Here is a 24,088-nt window from a genome sequence, read left to right as displayed (position 1 = left end):
GTGTCCCCTGTGGCCTTGATATTCATCCTTATCCACAAGGCACCCTGAAAGTGCCCTCTAGAGTTCAGGCCCCAGACCCCATTCCTTCTGTTCTGAGTCCCCATGCCCTCATAGCTTTGGAGAATCTAAGTGACATGTTTCCTCACAGGAACCCAACCAGGGACAAGTAGTTCCTTTCAGCATGAGATGTCACAAGAAGGTTTCAGTTCGGCTCTCACAATGGTGGGTTGAATGTACACTTGATGAACAGACATCAACTCTGGGCCTGCTGTGGGTGAGATAGGGCTCAGAAGGGATCAGGAGCAGATTTGTTCTTAATTCCTCTAACTGAGTGAAGAGTGTCACCCATGATTCTTAACGTGCTGGGGACAAAGAAGAGCAGGTGACAGCTAAAACTTGAACTTCCGTGGAACATACATCCTAGTAGGTAGAGATCTCACACAGAGCACCTTCTGACTCCCCTGGGCATTGAGATAGAAAAAGGAAGACATCCAGATGACAGTGATGAGGAAGGATGGGACCTAGGGAAATCTGAAGAACAATTACTGTGGTTAGAGGAAAAAGCTACTGAAATGGTTCTGAGGAAGAAATAAAACTGTTGTACTAGAAAAAGAGAAAAAATAAGGGGTGGACACAGCAGGAACAGAGTGAGTTGGGGACAGTGAGCAGCTGGAGGGTTAGGAGGGCCCAGACCACAGGGACCAGAGAGAAAAGGGTGCAACAGGACTTGTTTGAAAGCTGATGTATGCCCAGAGCATCTACAGAGATTTTCTTCTAGTAATTTGGGGCTGAGTAGAGCTTGGAAGAAATGATCATGCTGGGTTTGAACTGGTACACTGTCGCTATGTCAAAGGTCCTTCTTGGAGGGTCATTAAACACTTCTTTTGGTGTTTCTATATCTCTACCGTTCTCTGCAATCAAAAGTTTAAAAGTATAAAGATAAATAAAGCATGCAAGGGAGCATAAAGTATTGCTACCTGAGGGTACTGACAAAGACCTCAAGGATGTGACAAGATTGCCTTTGTCATAAAGGAGCTGAGAGGTGGTCAAGACAAAGGTCCCCTATGTTTGGGAACAGAGATTAACTGCCCAGGTTCAACTGAGAAGTGTCCCAGATGACATTCCAAGGGGACGGGTGATGGATTCCTAGCATAGTGCCACCTACATATTGGGTTTGAGGAGGCCTGATGCTGGGATGGGAGAAGGTAGAAACAGAGCGGCAGGAAGCTCAGAGGCAGAACAGGTAGAGAGGTAGCAGGGCTGACTAGGGCCAGGGCAATGCATCGGGAGACTGAGGAGTTAAGGTGCAGAGACAGCTAGTGGAAACTAAAGAAGAAGAAAAATCAAGATGGTGTTTGGTGGCAGGCTTCTTTGGATCAGACTGGTATCCTGCTCCAACCTGCTCAGCCCTGGGATCCTTTCCTCCTAGGATGGACCAGTTCTGGGAGCTGTGGGAAGCTTCAGCTGGTCTGGAGGTGCCTTCTTATACCCTCCAAATACGAGACCCACCTTCATCAACATGTCTAAGGAGAATGTGGACATGAGGGATGCTTACCTGGGTAAGAAGAGGCTGTGGGAGGAGAAGGGGCCGAGAAGAGCTGCCCAAAGACAGGAAGAGCCTTGGTGCTGAGGTCTGGACCCCTCAGGTTACTCCACCGCACTGGCCTTTTGGAAGGGGGTCTACAGCCTGGTCCTGGGGGCCCCTCGACACCAGCACACAGGGAAGGTTGTCATCTTTACCCAGAAATCCCAGAAATGGAGGCCCAAGTCTGAAGTCAGCGGGACACAGGTTGGTATGGAAGAAGCCACAGTGGAGTTTGAGAGTGGGCAGTGTGGTCGGGGTGGAGGAGGAGGAGATGAAGGGGGCTTTGGGGCCCACAGGGGAGGCTGCGGTACTGGGAGAGAGGCAGAGGGGCATCTGTGAGATGACTTCAGACTCGGCCCACCAGATCGGCTCCTACTTTGGGGCCTCCCTCTGCTCTGTGGACATGGATGGAGATGGCAGCACTGACCTGGTCCTGGTCGGGGCCCCCCATTACTATGGGCAGACCCGAGGAGGGCAGGTATCAGTGTGCCCCATGCCCAGTGGGGTAAGTGGTAAAGGGTCCTGGGTGGAGGTTTGTGGGTCTGGGTGGAGGGCTGCTCAGGGCGGGTCTGATGCTGACTTTGCTCTGCAGAGAATCAGGTGGCAGTGTGAGGCCACTCTGCATGGGGAGCAGGGCCATCCTTGGGGCCGCTTTGGGGCGGCCCTGACAGTGCTAGGTGACGTGAATGGGGACAGTGTGACGGATGTGGCTATTGGTGCACCTGGAGAGGACGAGAACAGGGGTGCTGTGTATATATTTCATGGAGCCTCAAAACTGGACATCAGCGCCTCACCCAGCCAGGTGAGGCCTTGTCGTCAGTCTCTTCTAGTTCCTTCCCCTTTCCATGTCTTGGGTTGGGTAAATGCAGCCTCCGGTTGCTGGTGATGGCAGCTGTTGCTTTTCACAGTTTCTGAGTAGTCTGTTGTCCCTCTGAACTGAGCACCAAGCAACCTTGTATCGATGCAGCGACTAAGAAACTAAGCTTGGAACTCAAACTCTTGAGCCAAATCCCTGGCAATAGCAGCAGCCATCATTTGTTTTGTGTTCTTTATCTAAATGATTGACTTAGAATCTGCCAGCTTTAGTTCTTATCCCGTGAAACAGAAATGATCAATCAAGACAGCTCCTCCCCGTAAAGATAAAACAGTGAGGGCCTGAAGTACTCCATGTACCACCTATTTTCTGGATGACCACACAAATGATGAACAAATAAGTCTACTTTAATCCTATGGCTCTATTTTTATTTCACTGCTGCTCATATTGTCAGGGCAAGCTGGACTTGGAAGGGGGCCCCTTCTCTCTTTTTGAGAGTCTCCTAAGACCCCCACACTGCCAGCTTTAAACTCCTAACCCTTCATTTCCCCTTTCACAATCCCTGGATATCACCATCTATTGTTTTTCATTTTCTTTTCTCTTCTTGATCAGCGGATCACTGGCTCCCAGCTCTCCCTGAGGCTCCAATATTTTGGTCAGTCACTAAGTGGGGGTCAGGACCTTACCCAGGATGGCCTGGTGGACCTGGCTGTGGGAGCCCAGGGGCACGTGCTGTTGCTTAGGTGAGAACTCACCCACATACCACCCTTGTCCACCTTGTCCAAGTCACTTATGCTGGTCCTTCTCCCAGAGATCAGGTCAGGTCCTTAGCCCTTGTTCATGTCCCCAGGAGCCTGCCTTTGCTGAAAGTGGGGATCACCATAGGATTTGTCCCTGTGGAGGTGGCAAAGACTGTGTACCAATGCTGGAAAAGGAATCCCACTGCCCTTGAAGCTGGGAAGGCCACTGTCTGCCTCACTATCCACAAAGTCTCCCATGACAAGTTAGGTGAGTGTTTTCCTAAAATTGGGTGCAGCATCGCCCCATTAGAGGCAGAGCAATCCCAAGAACACAAATCTCTTTCCTGAGCTTCCTGCGTCAGGGGCCTGAGTTCTTTCCTTTCTCTTCTTCATGCACCCAGGCCTATGGGTTCCTGTCCATAGCCTGTCTCCTCTCCTCCCTACTGCAGCCGCTGTCCCTGCTCAAGCTGCCACATCTCTGGTACCTACATTGAAACAAAGACTCTCTGTTTGGACCTCACACCTAGCCCTATCCCCTCTCAACCATTGTCCAATGAGAAACTAGACTTTATGGATCCCCAAATTTGAAACTAGGCTCCTGGCCCCAGTCCTTAACACCAGTAAACCACTTTGTCTTACAATTATGGAGACTCCTGTCCTTTCCTGTAACTCCATCCTGCCTTGGTCCCCCTTGAATCTCCTGTCACACCTCATTTCACCCCTCATCCTCCATGTACTTCTATGAATGTGCCAACCTCTATCTCCCCCAGAGTCTTAGGAGTACCAAAACTTCCAGACATTCTTTTCTTTTCTGGCTTCATTCACAGTCCATGAGTTTAGATCCTTTACTAGACTGAGATTCATAAGTGAAGGGTCTTTCTATCTATCTATCATCTATCTATCTATCTATCTATCTATCTTCATCATCATCATCATCATCATCACCATCTATCCATCCATAATTGTCTCCATGTGTATTCCCCAAACTTGGTGCTGTCGTGGAAAGTGTTCAACAAGTTTAAACAGCTAAATGGAAGCTGGGAATTCTAAGTTTCTTTGATTTTGCATTTTTCTTTTTCTTTTCACTTCAGGTGATATCCAAAGCTCTGTGAAGTATGATTTGGCCCTGGATCCAGGCCGTCTGATTTCTCGTGCTGTTTTTGATGAGACCAAGAGCTGGACTTTGACACGAAGAAAGACTCTGGGGCTTGGTGATCACTGTGAAACGATAAAGCTGCTTTTGCCAGTGAGGATTTTCAGTTTGGGGAAAGTGGGGGGGGGGCTTGGGAAAGTGGGGGAGAAGGGTTTGGGGGATGGGGAAAAGAGCCAAGACTAGCTTGTCGGGTCCTTGATCTCTACTGTGTGAAATGGGCAGAGGGAGGATGTGGAGACCGGAGAGGAGAAGGGCTGGGAGTGCAGCCTGGCCCCTTAGCCCGGATGTGGCACTGTCTGGGGTGCAGAGGAGGAGCCCAGTGATGGGAAGGGAGAAGGATGGTGGTTTTTCAAAGTTTCTTCTTTCCCAGGACTGTGTGGAGGACGTGGTGAGCCCTATCATCCTGCGCCTCAACTTTTCCCTGGTGGGAGACTCTTCCAGGAATCTTCGTCCTGGGTTGGCTGTGGGCTCACAAGACCACGTGATGGCTTCTGTGAGTAGCTGTCCAATAGAGTCCCAGAGACAGGGTGGTTTCATTGTGTCTTTCTGTAAACCCACAACAGATCCTAATTGTTCACCACTGGCAACAAATCCAAAATTCACCCCCTTGGCTACTGAGGCCTGGCCCAGCTGGTACCCTTGCACATAGTCAGCTAGTTCTATTGTGCCCGGACATAAACACATTCTCCACACTGCATCTCTTTCCTCATCTTTGTTTGCTGTCATTGTCATTTGAAAAACATTTCCTTCTTTCTATCCAAAGAAAGATAGACCACCCCATCTCCTCTGAATACACTCGGGACCTCCCAGCTCCCACTTGTTCTCTGGCTCCTTAGTCTGCTATGACCATCCCATTTCAAAGTGATGTTCCTAGAAACTGAAGCACTCTACATCTGCATTAGTGATTGCCTTAGGTCACACATGCTTGAGCATTGTAGCCACATCTAATTCACCTGTAGTTCCCCCCCCAAAAAAAACTTCCCCACCAGTCGAAAAATCCTGTCCTATTGCTAGCATTTAGTAACGTCTGCTGAAGAGCTGCTTTGGTGCATGTTGGACTTGATCCAACTAGACTTTATTGTGCTGAAGCAAAGATCTTATGTTATCATTATTTCACATTCCACCCTTCAGCCCGAGGTCCATTCCTTGCTAGTGTCAGGATCCTGGGGACAGAGGTTTGCTAACAGTTCAATGAAGGGGTTGGAGGCTGGTTCGGACATGGATGAGAAAGGAGCAAACCGTTTTGTTGCAGCTCCCATTTGAGAAGAGCTGTAAGCAAGAACTCCAGTGTGAAGGGGACCTGGGCATCAGCTTTAACTTCTCAGGGTGAGTGCTGTCTCCTTCCATATGATGAACCACTTGTGAACAGCTTCCCCCATCTTTCTAAAAAAAAAAAAAAAAAAGAATTCTGTTGGAATACTACCAGCTCAAAGTTATGAGTTCCCACCATCCTGCCTCTGCCCTTGCTCCACTTTCGAGTCCCTCCTTCAGGCTTGCCCTTCCCTCCTCAGCCTGCAAATCTTGGTGGTGGGAAGCTCCCTGGAGCTCACTGTGACAGTAACTGTGTGGAATGAGGGCGAGGACAGCTACGGAACTTTAGTCAAATTCTACTACCCAGCAGGGCTATCTTATCGACGGGTAACGGAAATACAGGTAAGCAGGCCCCTTGGACTCTACTAGATCGGTAGGGCCTTTTCTGTCCTTGATGCCAAAATACTACAGGCTGGATGAATGATAATAATTTTGTCTCACGATTCTGGAAGTACAAACTTAAGGGGTGCATCTGGTGGTTGCCTTGCTAGGAGAGTCTCAAGGTAGTTCAAGGACTAATATGGCAAAGATGTGGATATATGGTGCTACTTTATGATCTAACAAACAAAGCTGGCCTGAAGATCAGAGTGCAAAGCTAGCCACAGTCATAGAGGCCAGGTGGTGGTGGCACACACCTTTAATCCCAGCACTCAGGAGACAGAGGCAGATGGATCTCTGTGAGTTCAAGGCCACCCTGGGCTCCATGAGAATGAATCAGTCTAAAAGAGAAACAGAGCTCACGCCTTTAATCCCAGCACTAGGGAGGTGGAGACAGGAGTTTATGGCTGGGCAGAGAGGATTATAAGGTGGGAGGAGACAGGAACTCACAGCAGTCTAGCAGTCTGAGGTTTGGCGGGGAACAGTGCAGTCACAGGAGCAGTGGCGTCTGGAGATGCAGTCTGAGGACAGGATCACCCCTTGGGTCTGAGGCAGAGATAAGAGCTAGTGTCTGGCTGCTTTGCTTCTCTGATCTTTCAGTCCTCCCCCAATATCTGACTCCAGGTTTTTATTATTAATACCAACTATCCTTCATGCTATGTGTGTATATGTGTGTGTGGGTTCTCTCCTCTTCTTCTACAGGGTCCTACATTAATGACCTTATATAATTTTAATCACTTTCCAAAGGCCCTGCTTCTAAATGTCTGGTCAAGTTTCTACTTCCTTAGTATCTCACAATGGGTATTAAATACCACACACAAAATCTTGGGGTCCTCAATCCATTTTCAAAACCCTGCCCTATAGCCTCCTGTTTTGTAATCCTTCTACCATGTATGTATCTAGATATTATATATCATCATAGATAATAGAAAACTACACAAAGGTATATTAAGCCTATGTGTCAATTAATAAATAATACTGAACAAATATCCATAAAAATCAATGCCTAGTCAAAAGTGAACAACTACTATCAGACCCCCACTCTATCTTTCCCTATCTCTCTCCTACAATAATCAGATTTTTAACCACGAGAATCATTTCCAGGTATTTGTAGGTTTGCCATCCATGAGTGTGTCCTTAAATCACACTGCCTTCAGTGATATTTGAGAGATCCCTCCCAAGTTGCTACATGTGACTTGTGGTAGTTACACCGCTGTGACCAAATACCTGCCAGAAACAACCTAAAAGAGGAGAGGCATATTTTAGAAGGTGTGTTAGTCAGGTCTGCTAGGGGACAGAACTGACAGTTTGAATATATGCTAAAGGGGGAGGTGTACAGTTTAGAAGGTATGTTTGTGAGGGTTTTTAAAGGAATGGAACTGATATAATGAATATATATTTAAAGGGGATGGCTTAGGGCAGTCCAGCAATGGCTGACTCAGGACAGGAAGGCTGTAGCTGTAGCTGTAGCTGTACAGGACTGGTAGCTGTCAGTCATGAAGCTGACAGACAGCTCAGCACTCTCAAGCTGATGCTGGTGTCCTGGGGGACCCTAGGAGAGCCACTGGTCTTCAGTCTGTGTTGGAGTTCTGAAAAAGATGGATTTAATACTGGCCACAGCAACAGGAGAGATGAACTTGCCGGCTAGTGTTGTGAGGTAATTCTACCAGAGAGCACATGGACACCCTTAAAGCTGAGCTGTATTTCTGGATGGTGGCTGCATGGGGGACTTGACCAAATCAGGCAGCCACATACTGAATATGCCACCATTTATCTGTCCTGCCACTGATGGTTTCTTTCCTGATTTGAGCCATGACTGTTCTTGAGCTGGTATCCTGATGCACAATGCATAATATATTGGAAGATTTATACCACACATCAATTCTATAAATTGAACATTTTTCAGACATTTCATGTTTTTTGTCTACTTACATTTCTGTGAGTAGCATGTGAGAGTCCCTGTGCCTGTCTATCAGCTCTTTGATTGTATCAGACTTTTCAACTGTCAATATGATCACATATTTCCTTGCAATTTTTTTTGAATAGTCTAGAGAAGTTGTGCAAGCCTACATACATTTTGTGGGTTTTGGGGTCTTTTTTGGGATGTGTGTGTGTGTGTGTGTGTGTGTGTGTGTGTGTGTGTGTATCTACTAATTTTTTTATGTTCTTGCTTGTATTTTAAAAATCGGTCAGCACATGGCACACGCCTTTAATCTCAGAACTCAGGAGGCAGAGACAGGCAGATCTCTGTGAGTTCAAGGCCAGTCTGGTCTACAGAGTTCTAGGACAGCCAATGCTACACCGCAAAACCCCGTCTTGAAAAACAAAAAAACAAACAAAAGAGACAAAAAACCTGGGTGTGGTGGCATACACCTTTAACACACCAGAACTCTTGGAGAGGGGTGCAGAGGAGGATCTCAGTGAGTTTGAGTCAAGCCTGGTCTACGTAGTGAGTTCTAGGCCATTAAGGGCTACCAGGGAGACCCAGTCTCAAACATTGACTTTGCAGAGTTCTTTACATACTCCAATGATCCTATTCTAGTGATAAGTAGTCTTTTCAGTCTTTTTTTTATTTTTTATTTTATTAGTTCTTTTTCAGTCTTTGAGTTGTATCTTTTAGCACTATAAATGATGTCTTAATTCAACTGTGATTGAGTTTATCAGTCTTTCCCTCTATTCTTAGTAATTTCTTTTTGTGTGTAGGAATCTTGTTTAAGAAATTCTTCCTCAATGGGAGGTGGTGGCGCACACCTTTAATCCCAGCACTTGGGAGGCAGAGGCAGGCAGATCTCTGCAGGCAGATCTCTGTTGAGTTTGAGGCTAGCCTGGTCTATAGAGAGAGTTCCAGGACAAGCTCCAAAACTACACAGAGAAACCCTGCCATGAAAAAACAAAAACAAAAAAAAGAAGGAAGGAAGGAAGGAAGAAAGGATGGAAGAAAGGAAGGAAGGCTTCCTCACATCCTAATGTCCCAGTATTTATGTCTCCCACCTACCCATAGACCTTTGCTCTTTGTCCCCCTCTCCATCCATATTGTCTCTCAGACTTGTACACCAAGGATCATTGCCTCCCCTCCTACAGCCACTGGATGTCTCCCCATTTCCTTCCAACTCCCAAGGTGATGTCACAGCTAACTCCAGCAAGACCAGGATATATGGGAACCAAACTCAGTAATGACAAGGTGTCATGGTTACAGGTTTGGCCTTGAACTTCTGAATTCAAGGGTTACAGGCATGTGCCATCCTGTCCAATTTATGAGGTCCTAGGAATCAAGCATGAAACAATATCCTCACCTGGAAAAGGTGGTTAAGGGCATTTAACCAAGACTGAGGGCCTGCGCTCAATCCCCAAGACTGACATGGTGGAAGGAGAGAACTGGTCCTGCAAAGTGTCCCCTGACTACACACACACACACACACAGAGAGAGAGAGAGAGAGAGAGAGAGAGAGAGAGAGAGAGAGAGAGGGGGGGGGGAGGGAGGCATTAATTTAATTTTTAAAAAAGAAATATTTCCTAGGGAAGGGTTGTAGCTCAGTGGTAGAAAATTCGCTTAACATGCATGAGTGAGGTTCTCTACCCCAAGAGAAACTATATTCCCTTCAAAAATCTTTATGGTTTTACTTTTGTACATGAAAATCTTTAAAACAACATAATTTATTTTGATGTATAAAGTAGGTAGGGATCTAATTTCATTTTTCTCTCTGTACTTTGATTTTTCAATATGGGATGATTTTTCTTGGTATCATTTATTGAAAAGTCTGTCCTTCCAACTACTGCTACCACTACTGCCATATGTCAGTCCCATATATACAGACATGGATAACTGTGGTAGTTTGGAAGAAAAATGTCCCCCATAGTCTTAAGAACTTTAACACTTGGTCCTCAGCTGGTGGCACTGTCTACGAGGTTTAGGGACTGTGGCCTTGCCGGAGGAAATACATCACTGCTGGGATGGGTTCAAGAGTAAAAGCTTCAGGCCACTTACAGCTTAGACTTTCTGCTTGACACTGTGGTTGAGGAAACCTCAGTTTCCTGTTCTGGTTGCCATGCCTGCTGTCTGCTGCCATACTTTCCTGCCATGATGGACTCTTATCTCTTCGAGCTGTAAGCCAAATAAACTCTTCTATATTCAAGCTGCCTTGGCCATGGTGTTTTATCACAGCCACAGAAAGTAACCGATGTGGTAACCTGAATTCATCTGCTCTCCTATAAGCAACCTCGCCAACACCCACTACGCTTGGCATGTGAGGCCGAACCCACTGACAAGGAGAGCCTGAGGAGCAGCAGCTGTAGCATCAATCACCCCATCTTTCGAGAAGGTTCGAAGGTCAGTGCTTTCTGCCTCCCAAATCCTCAGCACTGGCCTCCTTGTCCCAACACATTCCCTTCCCTTACTTTCCCACAACTTTCTCCATTCCAATTTCTTCTTCTTTCTCCCCTCAGAGCACCTTCACAATCACATTTGATGTCTCTTACAAGGCCTTCCTGGGAGATAGGTTGCTTATGAGAGCCAATGCAAGCAGGTGAGCCCAGGCGAGCTATGGTGTGGCTCCTCCTCCAATCTTACACCCCAGCTCAGTATTATTTTCCCGGATTCCTTCACAAAGGTCTTCCACTCTTTTCCTCTAGTGAGAACAATAAGCCTGGAACCAACAAGACTGCCTTCCAGCTGGGACTCCCAGTGAAATACACTGTGTATACAGTGATCCTCAGGTACTAAATCCTTAACCTTTCCCTTGGCCCTTCCACCTTCCTTTAAGCCCAGTACTTCTTACTCAACTGGTTCTCCTTGTAATGAGAGTCTGAATCAGCCTGTTTTATGGTAGTTGGCTGAGGCAGGATCCTACAAAGAAAAGCTGTATAATTCTCCCATAAAAGGGCCTGCCGCCAGGACGTGCACGCCTCTTCACCGTAGTTAACCTCTTCTTCCTCAGTATTCAATCTTCCTATCACACAGACCTTTCCTTGGTGCTAGACATGAGCAAGCCAAGTGAAGCTACTAGATTGAGGTCAAGACTTTTCTGGGCATTGTGTACTGGGAGCTTGCCCTAGCAGGACAGGTCTGTCATCACACAGAGGCCAGACAAGGTCAGAGGAGGGTGGAGCTGGCCTGACAGACCAGTGTAAAACTACTGCTATGGGTTTTGAAGGTGAGTAGGTGAGCAGGGGCAGGGCAGGCTGGAAGCAAACAAGGGGCTGTACTCCATCCAGGTGGCGGAGAACTGTGTGGAAGCCGTGAGAATACCCTGGACAGGGCTTGGGGCTGTGGCTGCTGAGTATTGTCAACGACATGACCCCATGCACTGCGTGCCTGAGTTTCCTCTTTTATTCCCTAGGAAAGCACTTACAACACAGCTTATAGTTATAGTTAAATGTACTAGGGATATTTCAAGCTTTGTTGTTGTTGTTATTATGGGGCTTGGGGAGGTTTCTTTTTTATTATTATTATTCTATCCATTTAATCCTCTGAACAGCCACATTGCTATCCCTATTTTTACCAATAAAAACAAAACAAAACAAAAAACTTGCCCTCTATTCACCAGGTAATCCACATTGAATGTCTCCTACAAGGCCAGCTTGCATAACAAGCTGTGGTCCAAAGCAAGCAGGAGAACCCCAAGGCCTCTTCCAGAGAGACTTGCCCGTGCTCACTGTTACATACCTCTCAAGAGCAAGGAAGGCTGAGTGTTTTACTTAGATTTGAAAAGAGGTTTAAGGCAGGGGAGATGGCTGGGTGGGTAAAGTCAGCCAAGCCTGATGCCTAGACCCACATGGGAGAGGCAGAGAAGAGAGTTCTACATGCTGCCCTTTGACCTCTAAATGAGCATGGTGGCACACGTACTCTCCCAGATAAACAAGTAAATGTAAAATAATATTTTTTTTAAAGAAAAGACATTTAAGCTAGAGATTTTAAAGTAAGAAACCAGAAGCACAGAGGACTCTCAGCTAGTGTACTAAGAGAAAAACCCCAACGTTTATGGAGAGCTCATGTGTGCTGGGTGCTGCTATGGCCCTCGTTAGGGAGAAAACTGCAAGACTCTAGTGAAGTTAAATGACTTACGCTTCAAGTTGCTTCGTTGGGTAGGAAGTGGTGTGTCTGAGATGTGAACTCATGTAATCTGTCATCAGTGCCTCAGTTCTGAGGCTTGCACCTGGGGCCTAGTGCATGCTAAGCAAGTGTCCTGCCACAGAGCCACACCCTTAGTCTGTCCCATGTGCTCTTAAATGTCACATTGATAGCATGAAAACAGTTGGGGGATGCAGAGGTTCTGGGTAGATGATCTGGCTTCTGGATGGTGGTGAAGCATGTTGGCCCTTCTTATTGCTCAATTCTCCTCCTCCTCCTCTTCCTCCTCCTCTTCCTCCTCCTCTCCTCCTCTCCTCCTCTCTCTCTCTCTCTCTCTCTCTCTCTCTCTCTCTCTCTCTCTCTCTCACTTTTTAAATCGGGCTCTCACCATGTGGTCCTGGCTGTTCTGTAACTCTCTATGTAGCCCAGGCTAGCCCCAGACTCACAGAGATCCACCTGCCTCTGTTTCCCAAGTCCTGGGATTATAGATGGGCACCACTATGTCCAGCCTGCTTAACTCTGTTGAGATCTGAGACATCCAGCATTGAGGAGGCAGGAATTACAATTTAACTAACGAAATCATCAGGATAATCCAAATACCCTGGAAAAAAAATTTGTGTGTGATGCTTTTATTTATATCAGCATTGGTATATGTTAACACTTTTTCAAAAGTAAATACGTGTTCTTTATTTTTTTCATTTAAATTTTTTATTTTTTATAATTTCATGCATGAGTAATGTATTTATATCGTCTCCATTCCTCTCTCTCTCCCCCTTCCTATTCCTCCCATGGCCCTCCCTACTCTCTTTTGTAACAGTAAATGTCTACTGAAAGCCCTCGATAAGCCAGATGGGTTGGCTCACAGCTATAATCCTTGCATTGGAAGGCAGGGGCAGGAAGATTGCCGTGAATCTAAGGCGGGTCTGGGATACTGTTTGAGGCCTTTCTCACAAGTACTAAATCAAGGAACCAGGAGACAGAAAGCTCTGTCAGCGTATAGGGGCCCTCTTGAGTTGGGCTCCTGGGCCAACCCCTCTCCCAGATGCTCACTTGTCCAAAAATGACCATATCTGTTTTCATCACTGCCACCAGAGACAGGCTCTTACTTCATTTGTCCCAAGTAATCTAGCCTTCACTTCCCAGATCCCACATAAGCTTATCTATCTTGGCAGAAGACTTTGTAGGAGTTCCTGAGGCTACTCCCTATCTGCTAGACTATTTCTGCTAGAGGAAGCTATTTCTGCTAGAGGAAGCATATAAATGCTTTCTCTCCACTGGCAAATGTTGAATATTACAAGAGACATGCAGAAGTTGGGTTTGCAAGTGAAAATTCCTGGAACTTGACTAACAACACTTTATGCCAAAGAAAGAGCTGGAACAAACCCTTGGGGGTATAAAGAAGCCAGGGCACCCAGGGAAGAGCTGGTAATTCCGGTACCTGGAAAAGAACACTGTAGGGAGTTTAGCGCCATGGACACTGAGGCTGCGGCTAGATGCACCTGGAGACCGTCATTATTTTCCTGCTTCATCTGCTGGGCGCAGCACTCCGCAGCAAGCTGCGGATCAAATGGAGACGGCGCCAAAGCTGTTTTTCACCAACATGCCATTTTCTCCAGGCAGGAGGAATCCACGAAGCATTTCAACTTTTCATCTTCCGATGGGGAGACGAGGAGAGAGGCTGAGCATCGCTATCGTGTGAGAAGCTAGAGGATACACACATCGGTCTCAGCTAGGGATGGGGGAGACCCGAGAGCTCCGGGTAAGAAATAAATGGGGGTGTTCTAGTGACCGCGCTAACATCAAGTCTCCATTTCCTGCAGGTGAATAACTTGAGTCAGTGGAAGCTGGCCGTCAGGGTTAACTTCTGGGCCCCCATCCTATTGAATGGCGTGACTGTGTGGGAGGTGGCCGTGCAGGCCTCAGCACAGGTACCAGCCTGAAGTTTCTCTCTCTCCAGACTCCCTTTCAATAACAACACCATACGCTTATCAGGAAAACATTCCCCCACGCCCAGGGTGTCTCCTGTACATCCCAGAGGGATCCTCCTCAGCATTCTGATTTTCTGACCCAGATTCAAAGGCGTTCTGTGCTGGTAAGAAAAGCGCGTGAGCGGGGTGGGGGGGTGGGGGGGGGTAGGGGGGTGGGGCACGACACAGGAATATACTGATATATACTGATGAATCAGAGTTGTGTAGCCAACTGTGGTTTTATGTACTCTACCCATGTTGGACAGCCTTTAGTTCCTCTGTTTTCCCTGAGTAAAGACCCTCTTCAGCTTTATTCCCCCCCTGGCCCCAGGACTGCTCCATTGCCGACTGTCTGCACTTCCGCTGTGACATCCCTTCCTTGGACATCCAGGACGAGCTTGACTTCATTCTGAAGGGCAACCTCAGCTTCAGCTGGGCCAGTCAGGTAGGTGCGTGGCCAGTAGCAGAGGTCCTCCCCTGGTCCATGCATGCCTGATGGCTCTGGAGCATCCTTTGGGGCAGGGCAGTTCTTGAACCCTGAACTCCTCCCAGGTCCAATTCCCGGCTCTGCCCCACCCTCTCTTTTACAGACATTGCAGAAAAAGGTGGTGGTCATGAGTGTGGCTGAGATTACATTCAACACCTCTGTGTATTCCCAGCTGCCGGGACAGGAGGCATTTCTGAGAGCTCAGGTAGTGACTGTGTGGCAGGCTGTGGCCAGGCTGGTGAGGAGGGCTCCCGATGTTCAGTGTGCCGTGCTGGCTGGGGGATTTGCCAGCCTGGAGGGAGGATGAATGAAGGTCCTTAGGGACTCAGTGCACAAGTGCTTCTGTAGCTCAATGCTTGGAATAGGGCATTGGCCATGAAGGGGGAACGTTAAAGACTAGAAGCCTGGTGTGTGTGTATGTGTGCACGTGTGCATGAGTGTGTGTGTGTGTCAGTGAGCATATGTGTGTATCAGTGTGTGTGTGTGTGTGAAAGAGAGAGAGAAGAGAGAGAGAGAGAGAGAGAGAGAGAGAGAGAGAGCACTCTTTGGTTTTCACTTCAGGTAGAAACAGTGCTAGAAGAATATGAAGTCTATGAGCCCATCTCCCTCATAGTGGGCAGCTCGGTGGGAGGCCTGCTGGTGCTGGCTCTCATCACAGCTGCTCTGTACAAGGTGAGTTGTCATTTTCATATCACTTTCCTAACACTCCCAGTGTTCACCACCAGCTCTGCCAGGCACAAGATAAAAGAGTGAAAACTCAGATCGTGGTTGTGGGGCAGGCTTGGGAACATGTCCTGTATTGGTCACTTATACTTTAATTTTAGAAAGTTACTTCTCGTTTTGGGGCCTCTTTTTGCTTCTTGTTTTTGAAATGACAGTAAGACTCACATCGCAGATTGGCTGAAGTGAAACAGAAATGCCATGGTATGCATGCAAGCAGACATGATGTAAAGCTGTGCTTTTCTCCTGCAGTTCTGGCTCTAACAGCTGCTTGGCACACAATCTATTTTAATACGTGATGGCCGCTCGCATGCAAGTTCTGGCACACAGCTAGAAGTTAGTTCTCTCTTCAATTTCTTATTCTCAACTTTCTTCCCTGCCCTCTTACCCAGTTTTTCTGACTTTCCACATTTCATAGCTTGGCTTCTTCAAACGTCGGTACAAAGAAATGTTGGATGACAAGCCTGCGGCTCCTGCTACAGCCAGTGAGGCCAGTTTCAGCGGCGAGAATCCATACATGCTTCCATCCTAGGAATCTGCTCTCCTACATATATCCACCAGGAGGAATTGGTCTTGTTTCTGCCTATGAATTGACTGGCATGGGAACAAGCTCTCTCAGGCTCAGGACTAGCCTGGGCAACTTTCCAGGTTCGATGCCATACTTTCTGAGCTGGGAGATTTTTTAATTTTTCCCATGTATCTGGGAGTAAAAGCAGGTATGGGGTCAGCAAACATTTTCAATTGGGTAAAAATTACCTCGAAACACAACAGTGAGGAGAGTATGCTCAACATACAATGTATTGCTTGGATGAAATGTTTTTTTAAATAAAGTGAAAATGCAGGGAAAATTTCACATTTTCCTTGTATGGAAGAGCTTGAACCCAGATACCAACTGCCCTTTTGGAGTCTGCCCGGCCCCCTCTGCCATGATGTTCCCAAAGAGCCAGAGACACGAAAGTTCCACACCTTTATTGCACTTGGAACTGCCCACTGGAATTTTGGGGGCTTTCATAGCTGGTACACAGTAGATCAGTTTGGAGACCGTGGAAGACTTTTAAGGGGTCTCATAGCCAGTGGGCAAAGGATTGACGTGAGGATTGTGGAAAAGTGTGTGGTTGCCATCCCCCCAGGAGAAGGGCTGTGGAGAGAAGGTAGACAGATCACTACAATTTGTTCCCTGGGATTCCCCCTCCTGCCCTCACTCAGCCTCAGGCATACCTTGGTACGGATGCGGAGGTGGTGGTAAGGGATGAACTCCGGGCGCTCCCGGTGGCCAGCATGCATCCAGCAGTTGAAGGAGCAGAGGGCCACGCTGGGGAGAGCTAGCACAAAGGTCAGGAGGCGCCAGGTATTGGCTGGGGGAGCAAAGGCGAGGGTGAGAGAGAAGCTATCACCAGGCCTCAAGGCCTGACGGATCAGTGTGGGTGGATCGGTGGAGGGTCGCCAGGAGAGGGAAGGGGAAAGAGAGGAGACAAGAGAACAGATGGGCTAGGCCCGCTTACCTCCGGCCCCTCCATGGTCTCCTTTGGCGGCACTGGCCAAGCCCCGACTCAAGACCTTAAGAGGCAGAGCCATTGCTGAGAAACTGGGAACCACGGTTCTGTCCTTTTCTCTCTCCTTCACCCCGCATAGAGGATCGCCTCCCCTCTCTGAGCCAATCACCTGTTGAGCTGGCACGCAGAAGGCTATTTTTAGGGTCTTTCTCTATCTGCAGTGGGGCTTGACTGGCCGGAGATCCTCTCCAGTCAGCTGATGCAATGTGCCTTTCATTTTGGCAAGAGACCATTTAAAGTGAGATATGGGCCCAGCTTGGTGATACGAGCCTGTCATCCCAGCACTTGAGCTGTGTAGGCAGGAGGATCAGAGTTCAAGACTATCTTTGTCTACTTAATGAGACTGAGCACAGCTTGGGCTTGGTAAGACCCTGTCTTTGCAAACGAAATAAAAGGTGGATGGTGGTGGTACTCACCTTTAATCTCAGCACTCAGGGTCAGGGAGGCAGAGGCAGGCAGATCTCTGAGTTTGAGGCCAGCCTAGTCTACACAGAAGTTCCAGGACAGCCAGGGCTACACGGAGAAACCCTGTCTTGAAAAAAACAAAACAAAACAAAACAACAAATGGGTCACAGGAGGGCAATGAGAGTGTAGTTCAGTTGGTAGAACACCTGGAATGTCTGCCGGCCTAGTACCCATAATGCCCTGTGTTCTGTCCCCAGTGCTGCAAAAGCCCACTATCGTGACACATATCTTTAATGCTAGCATTTGTGATATGGAGGCAGGAGGATCAAGAGTTCAAGGTCATCCTTGACTACATACCAAGGTTAAAGCTAGCCTGGGCTACATTAGACTCTCTAAATAAATCAATAAAAATATACCATTCATTTTCATAGTGGTGGGGAATGATTTTACCTAATATCCTCTCCTCAGTGGCTAGCACAGAGTAGGCATGGGATATGCATAGCATAAATGAAGTGCCCATTTGAAAAATGTCCATCAGGGTGGGGAATTGAATCCCAGGACTGTGTGTGTGCTAATCAAATGCTCTCCCTCCCTGAAGGGACTCTGGCCAGCTGGAGCATGGGAAACATGGCTCTGGCAGGCCTTGCCCTTCCCACATCCCCTCTGCCTTGGTAAAAAACCCTTAGACTACGTTCCTAAAGCTAGCCACCAAGGTCTATTTGCTTATTTGGCCACTTCCTGACCTGGGGCTGACTGCCACGGTCCAGCTATCAAAACATTGAAGTCCAGTCATCAAAAGCCCCCTTTGGTTCACCTAATTAACATGCCCAGTTAAAACCACCTCATCCTGACATGGGGTTTCCCTTTGTACTTTTTTAAAACGCCATTTTCCTTTGTGCCACGTCTGTCTCCTTTCTATCCAGAAGGAGTCCTTTGTCTCCCCACTCGGGACAAATACCCCACCTGCCTCTCCCTTGTCCCCTCCCTCATCCTCTACCTCCTGTCTTTGTTTCTTATTCCCTGCCCTCTGCCCCCTCTGGGGCAAATAAATCTGTGCTGAGAACTTGGTGTTGGGGTCCTGAGCCGCTACTGATCCACTTCACTTCCACTGAGCTCAGTTCGTGTCTTTGCTTTATTTTCCTTTGTATTTTCAGTGTGTGCACATACATGGCACAGCACTGTGGAGAGTTCAGAGGACACATAACTTTGTGGGGTTTGCTCTCTCCTTCTATCTTAAGATGGATTCCCGGAACCAAGCACAGGTCACCAAACGTGTAGAGTGAGCACCTTTACCCACTGATGCCTGAGGCAGAGGGGGAGAAAAGATTGGAAGAGCTGAGGCAGGGAATCACAGCAGACAGAGCTATGTCCTCAACCACTGGACGTTAGTTCTCTCTCTCTGAAAAAGGCTCTCACTCTGTAGGCTAGGCAGGAATCATTCGTTTTGTACAGTGTGAATTCCACTGTGCTCAGACCCACAGTCTAACAGACTGCCCCCAGCTTGGAGCAAAGTTTGATGTGTCTGATCTGAGCTCAATTTATAAAAGCGAGTAAGGTACGTTTTCCGGAAAGGGCTCTCCGCCCATGCCTCTAATTTACTTTAAACTGGTCCTGGTGAGCTGGACCAGCAGGTAAGGCGGGAGAGCATCCTGCACATCTTCGAGCTCCCTTCCCCCACAGATAAACAAATAATTAAATGTAGTAGACGTGGAATAGTTTCCACCTACTGAGGCTCCTCCTTCAGTTCGTCTTCCTTGGTGACTCCTCACCGAACTATAATGAATTCTTCACTTTTATCCTGTTGGAGGTTAGGTCTGCTGTGGAGATGGGAGTTTCCCGGTCACCTCCCCGTATGCACAGTTCCCTCTGACCCTCTCCCTATTTTATGCCACGATGGCTACTGAAGAAAACAGAAAGAAGGACATTTTACTTACAAAGAGTCTAGGTCCCCCTTCCCTCCTAAGTAGCCACTCAGAGGTCTGCTGAGAATTCTCACCCCTGCCATCTAGGCCTGGAAGCTAAGAGCTTTGCTTGCTGTGACTTGGTTAATGCTGCAAAAGTTGCTGCTGTCCTCTGCCGCCACCGTGTGGTGCACCTGCCCCAGTACCTTAAAATTTCTAACTTGTGTCCTGTTGCTTTTTGTGCTGCTTGGGACTGAACCTAGAGACTGGGCATACTAGGCAAATCCACACTCCCAGGCCACCCTTTTATTTCTTTTTCTCATTTGGTTTTTTGAGATAAGTTCTCACTGAATACCCCTGTCTGGCATGGAACTTAAGTCCTCCTTGGCGCTGTATTTCGAGGGGCGGGCAAGGTGCTTGCTTCTACATCCAACTGGCTTTTATCTTAACTGCTTCTGTGTGGAAACTGTAGCATCTGCACCCACCACTGTCTCTGAGCTCTCCCTTGTGCCATTTGTTAACTAGATTCCCACTCCCGGAAGTCTAGTTTGTTCTTTGCTTCAGTCAGTGAACAAAGCAAACTCACCAATGGCTATGCCCACGCCGTGCATCATCCCTACCATTTGTTAGACATTTGCCAAGTGGTGGCGGTTGTTAGATTTTTGCTTAAATTAGAAATAAAGAAGAGGAGGCGCAAGATGAGACATGAGACTATTAGACATATTAACCAGTTGATTATAGGCCGGGCAGAGTAGAGAGACTAAGAGAGAAGAGGAACAGGATTAATGGCTGACCGCCGTGGCAGGTCACCATAGAAAGGCAGAGAGCGCGTAGGTGGGAGAAGAGAAGAGAGGAGAAGAGCAGAGAGGAGGAAGAGAAGAAGAAGGAAAGTGGGCAGGGGTCTTTCTTTTAAAGGGGTCCTTTGCACCTGCGTGCAGACTTGGTTCCCATGGAACCCTGGACTGACCAGGGTACTGCCTGAGTGGATTCCACCAGGTAACAGAGGCAGGTCAGCATAATGCCTGAACCTTTCAGTGGTGAGGTGCGTGGAGTGTCAGCTCACGTCAGTCTTTCTTATGCCCGTTTCCTAGGACACTACGTGTTAGCAGAAGTTTTGTGAGTTCCTGCCCTAATCACCACGTCGCTGGGGAAATCAGACTCAGAAGAAAGGGTGGACGGGACCTGTTCCATTTCATTTTTAGAGAACATACATCTATAAGGACAGGTGGGATGTGTAGCCAGGAACAGATCATTAATGCAGGTAGATAATTTCCCCAGAATATCATTCACAGGTACAGCAGGGCTAACATAACCCTTGGAGGCATGGTGGCTAGGCCTATGGGAAGCATTAAGGTCAACAGTACTGTGAGTCCAAGGGGAGCAGAAGACACTGTGATGGCCACCTCCAAATGTCCCTGTTGAATTCCTGAAGATTCTGCCGTGCACAGACCCATTGGCTTCTGGGTTTGCTACAGGAGCAGGGCTGTGGAGGTCTTCCAAGTTCTGCCATGCTTTGACCAACAGCTTTTGGTTGGGGGAGGAGGGACTGATGAGTCTTCCTTTGTCATTGGATGGTGACCTGGAGGGGCTGGTCTGAGTGGGTGTTTGAAGTGCAGGTATCCTCTTCCTCAGATGGGGTTCTCTCTTTACCCGGGCATGGTGGATCCACTGGAAGACCCTTTTTGTGGAGAGCGAGCGTCCCCAGTTCAGCCTGTTGTGCTGACTGGTGATATGGCAGAGCATCGACACTGTATTTGTTTGAAACTACCCTTGGAGACTCCTTATAAAATCAGCTATTGACCTCTCAGCCCCGGGATTGTTTTTGCTAAGAAGAGAACTGAATGTCAAGTTAAAGAATGTGCCAATTATTATGCAGGCCCATACCAGCTGGGCAGTCGCTTAGGTACTTAGATCATTTTCTCTAATTGTACACATCTATATTATTAATTTCCATAGTAAAAGCCTCTTCAGAAACTCTTAAAGTGATTTCCATTTTCATTATATTCAGAAGCTGAAAGGCGGCTTTACCCCTTTATAGCACTTGTTTTCCCCCAAAGTGACATTTCCTTTTATTTTGGAACCCTCATTTCTAAAGTGGGGTTTCCTGGGATGTCAACATCTGACATTATCTCTTAGATCATTTTCATCTCATTTTCATCATAAAGGATATAATTCAAGAGAGAGGGTCAGACTGGTTTTCATAAATAGACATTCATAACAATGGAGTTGTGTGCAATGAATCATTACCATAGCTATTGTTGTGCTTGTGTTTTCCCAAATGGTAAAGTGTAACAAAGTTCAGCAAAGGCATAAGAGATTAGACACACATTGTAAGTAAGTTTTTACTATCAGGAATAGATTGTTATAACCTTAGAACATGAATAAACTCTAACAGTGAGCACATCAAGTCCCATTCCTCATAAACTTTATGTTACTTACATAATTACTTATATATTCAGACCTTTTGTGACTTGGCTTTATGTTTTCATGGTTTTTGTCCATTGTTATATTTTTACTTTTAGGACAAATCTTATACATTGTATCCATATATGATTCATTTATATCTAAAATATCTTAATTATTTTTATTAAAGATATAGCCTTATAGTTACAGCCTTTGAAAACATTTTAACTTTTTATTTGTTGTAACTTTTAAGTAAACTTTTACTTGTTACAATTTTATACCCTTTTAACTTTTGCCCTGTGGTCTAGAGATTTTTTTTGAATGAGGAATATTTTTGTATAAATAAGAATTTACCAGTGGGCATTGGTGGCGCATGCCTTTAATCCCAGCACTTGGGAGGCAGAGGCAGGCGGATCTCTATGAGTTTGAGGCCAGCCTAGCCTACAAAGTGAGTTCCAGGACAGCTTCCAAAGCCACAGAGAAACCCTGTCTCAACATACAAACAAACAAATAAAAAATAAATAAGAACTATCAGGAAAAAGTACTTAGAGTTAAAGATCTTTACAGGTTGTACTAGGTTCTCTAGAGAAATAACTGGTAGAATGAATACATATACTATAGTGACTTGCAGGTTATGGCCCAGCCTTGCCAACAATGGCTGTCTCCAGATAGAGAGACTAAAAATTCAATACTGGTTCAGTCCACAAGACTGGATGTCTCAGCTTGTCTTCAGTCTATGCTGGAATCCTAAAGAAGCAGGCCCTAATGTCAGTAAAAGAATGAACTTGCCAGTGAGAGCAAGGGCAAGCAGTCCAAGAACAAAACCTTCCTTATTCCACGTCCACTGGAAGGTGTGGCTCAGATTTAGGGTGGGTCTTCCCACATGAGATGATCTAGGTTTAGGGTGGGTCTTCCAAAATTTAATTTAAAATTTAATTAAGAAAAGCCCTCTATGGTGTACCTAGCTGCTTGGGTTTTAGTTAATTCCAGATGTAGTCAAGTTGACAACTGAAAATAGCCTTCACATATGTCAACCCTGTAATTGTATCTGTAAATGACAAGGCATATATGCTATTTTTTTCCTCATTAAAAGTCACGTGAAGTATTACTTCTTATTTTCTCTCTGAGTTCTGGAAACACCCAGTCATCTTAATTTTTATATGTGTCCTTTAAACAGTTTCTAATGCCATGAGATATAACTAACAAATACATTTACCACAGGTTGTGAGAAATTTTCCTAAAAGGGTGGCTTAAGCAATATCTATTTCCATTGAAATCTTTCTTCATCCAATATGTATGGCAGCTCCCCTATAGGGGCATAGATGGAAACCCCCTTTCTTAGTCTTTCCTAGACTATATACCCTAGTTAGTCTCCAAATACCTTGAGACTGTATGCAATTAGGTCCTAGTTCATATACTTGGCTGGGAAGAACAACTGGACACTCAGGTGAAAGGACAATGACCCTGTCCATCTTTTCCTTCTGTGGAGGAATATAAGAGACACCATAACCACAGCAACTCTTTTTTTGCGGTTTTTTTTTAAACCAATTTTTTTACATTCCAATTCCAGTTCCCCCCCTCCTCTCCTCCGGCTCCTCTCACTCCCCCCACCTCATATCTGCTCCTCAGAGAGGGTAAGGCCTCCCCTAGGATGTCTACTAAGCCTGCCCCATATCTAGTTGAGGCAGGACCAAGGCACCTCCCCACCCTCCATATCCCTGTGTCTAGGATGGCCAAGGTATCTCTCCATATAGAACAGACTCCACTAAGTCAGTTTGTGCATTAGAGTTAGATCTTGGACCCACTGCCAGTGGCCTCATATATTGTCCCAGTCACACCATTGTCACCTATATTAAGGGAGTCTGGTTCACTTTATGCAGGTTCCCCGTTTGTCAGACCTGAGTCAGTGATCTCTCACTAGCTGGGGTCAGCTGATTCTGTGAGTTTCCCCATCATGGTCTTTGTTCATATTTTTGATCCTCCTTCACTTTGATTGTACTCCAGGGGTTTGGCCCATTGGTTAGTTGTGGATTTCTGCATCTGCTCCCATCTGTTTCTGGAAGAGGGTTCTAGCTTCTCTGGGGTTGTGGACTGTAGGCTGGGTATCTTTTACTTTATGTCTGGTATCCACTTATGAGTGAGTACATACTATATTTGTCTTTCTGGTTTTGGGTTATCTCACTCAGGATGGTGTTTTCCAGTTCTGTCCATTTGCCTGTGAATTTCAGGATGCCATTGTTTCTTATTCCAACCAGAAATTGCTACTCATAACTGTAATTTTGTTACTGTTATGAACACAATGTAAACATCTGTGCTTTCCAAAGGTCACAGGTGACCCCTGTGAAAAGAGTAAAGGGGATGGTACTCACAGGTTGAGTGAAGGGGGGGTGAAATACTGCAGGGAAGCTCTTTAAAACAGGAAGTAAACAATTCAAAATAGCTTCAGGAAGTCCCTGAAGTTGATTTGTTTTACTACCCAGCCCCTTCCCAGAGAAAACAGAAAAGACTGCCGCGAGTCATTCTTTGACAAGCCCAGGTGCGTGGAAGAAGCAGAGAACCGCTTAACTTGCTTGGAGGAGGCTCAGATCAACTGAGCCACCTGGA

The 24,088-nt window shown here is 46.6% G+C and overlaps 2 protein-coding genes across 4 annotated transcripts in view; one reads left to right on the top strand and one right to left on the bottom strand.

The window, feature by feature from the left end:
• Window positions 1–21,063, top strand: part of LOC103158703 (integrin alpha-D) — a 34,168-nt gene extending 13,105 nt beyond the window's left edge. For 2 of the 3 annotated variants that reach the window (XM_027404483.2, XM_027404485.2), the window contains 21 exons: window positions 149–222; window positions 1,430–1,559; window positions 1,647–1,789; window positions 1,950–2,090; window positions 2,178–2,387; window positions 3,012–3,142; window positions 3,250–3,407; window positions 4,231–4,385; window positions 4,663–4,785; window positions 5,545–5,618; window positions 5,804–5,945; window positions 10,195–10,308; window positions 10,425–10,504; window positions 10,611–10,694; window positions 13,665–13,743; window positions 13,869–13,976; window positions 14,063–14,140; window positions 14,347–14,460; window positions 14,606–14,707; window positions 15,064–15,174; window positions 15,641–16,108. In XM_027404483.2, the coding sequence (XP_027260284.1) occupies window positions 149–222; window positions 1,430–1,559; window positions 1,647–1,789; window positions 1,950–2,090; window positions 2,178–2,387; window positions 3,012–3,142; window positions 3,250–3,407; window positions 4,231–4,385; window positions 4,663–4,785; window positions 5,545–5,618; window positions 5,804–5,945; window positions 10,195–10,308; window positions 10,425–10,504; window positions 10,611–10,694; window positions 13,665–13,743; window positions 13,869–13,976; window positions 14,063–14,140; window positions 14,347–14,460; window positions 14,606–14,707; window positions 15,064–15,174; window positions 15,641–15,754 (2,465 nt within the window). In that variant the 3' untranslated portion in view covers window positions 15,755–16,108. Of the gene's footprint in view, window positions 1–148; window positions 223–1,429; window positions 1,560–1,646; window positions 1,790–1,949; window positions 2,091–2,177; window positions 2,388–3,011; window positions 3,143–3,249; window positions 3,408–4,230; window positions 4,386–4,662; window positions 4,786–5,544; window positions 5,619–5,803; window positions 5,946–10,194; window positions 10,309–10,424; window positions 10,505–10,610; window positions 10,695–13,664; window positions 13,744–13,868; window positions 13,977–14,062; window positions 14,141–14,346; window positions 14,461–14,605; window positions 14,708–15,063; window positions 15,175–15,640; window positions 16,109–20,172 lie in introns of those variants that run through there. The other variant, XM_027404484.2, reaches the window with a different exon arrangement.
• Window positions 16,214–17,133, bottom strand: LOC100757101 (cytochrome c oxidase subunit 6A2, mitochondrial). Its single transcript, XM_027404486.2, has 3 exons — window positions 16,725–17,133; window positions 16,441–16,577; window positions 16,214–16,360 (listed from the first exon to the last, which is right to left on the bottom strand). The coding sequence occupies exons 1-3, from the start codon at window positions 16,795–16,797 to the stop codon at window positions 16,277–16,279; spliced, it is 294 nt and encodes a 97-aa protein (XP_027260287.1). The 5' UTR covers window positions 16,798–17,133; the 3' UTR covers window positions 16,214–16,276.
• Window positions 21,064–24,088: the final 3,025 nt, after the last annotated feature.

The sequence above is a fragment of the Cricetulus griseus genome, chromosome 3, assembly GCF_003668045.3.
Source record: "Cricetulus griseus strain 17A/GY chromosome 3, alternate assembly CriGri-PICRH-1.0, whole genome shotgun sequence".
In the NCBI taxonomy this organism is placed as follows: Eukaryota; Metazoa; Chordata; class Mammalia; order Rodentia; family Cricetidae; genus Cricetulus; species Cricetulus griseus.
Note: the sequence above shows the minus strand (reverse complement) of the source record. Positions and strands in the feature narration are given on the sequence as shown.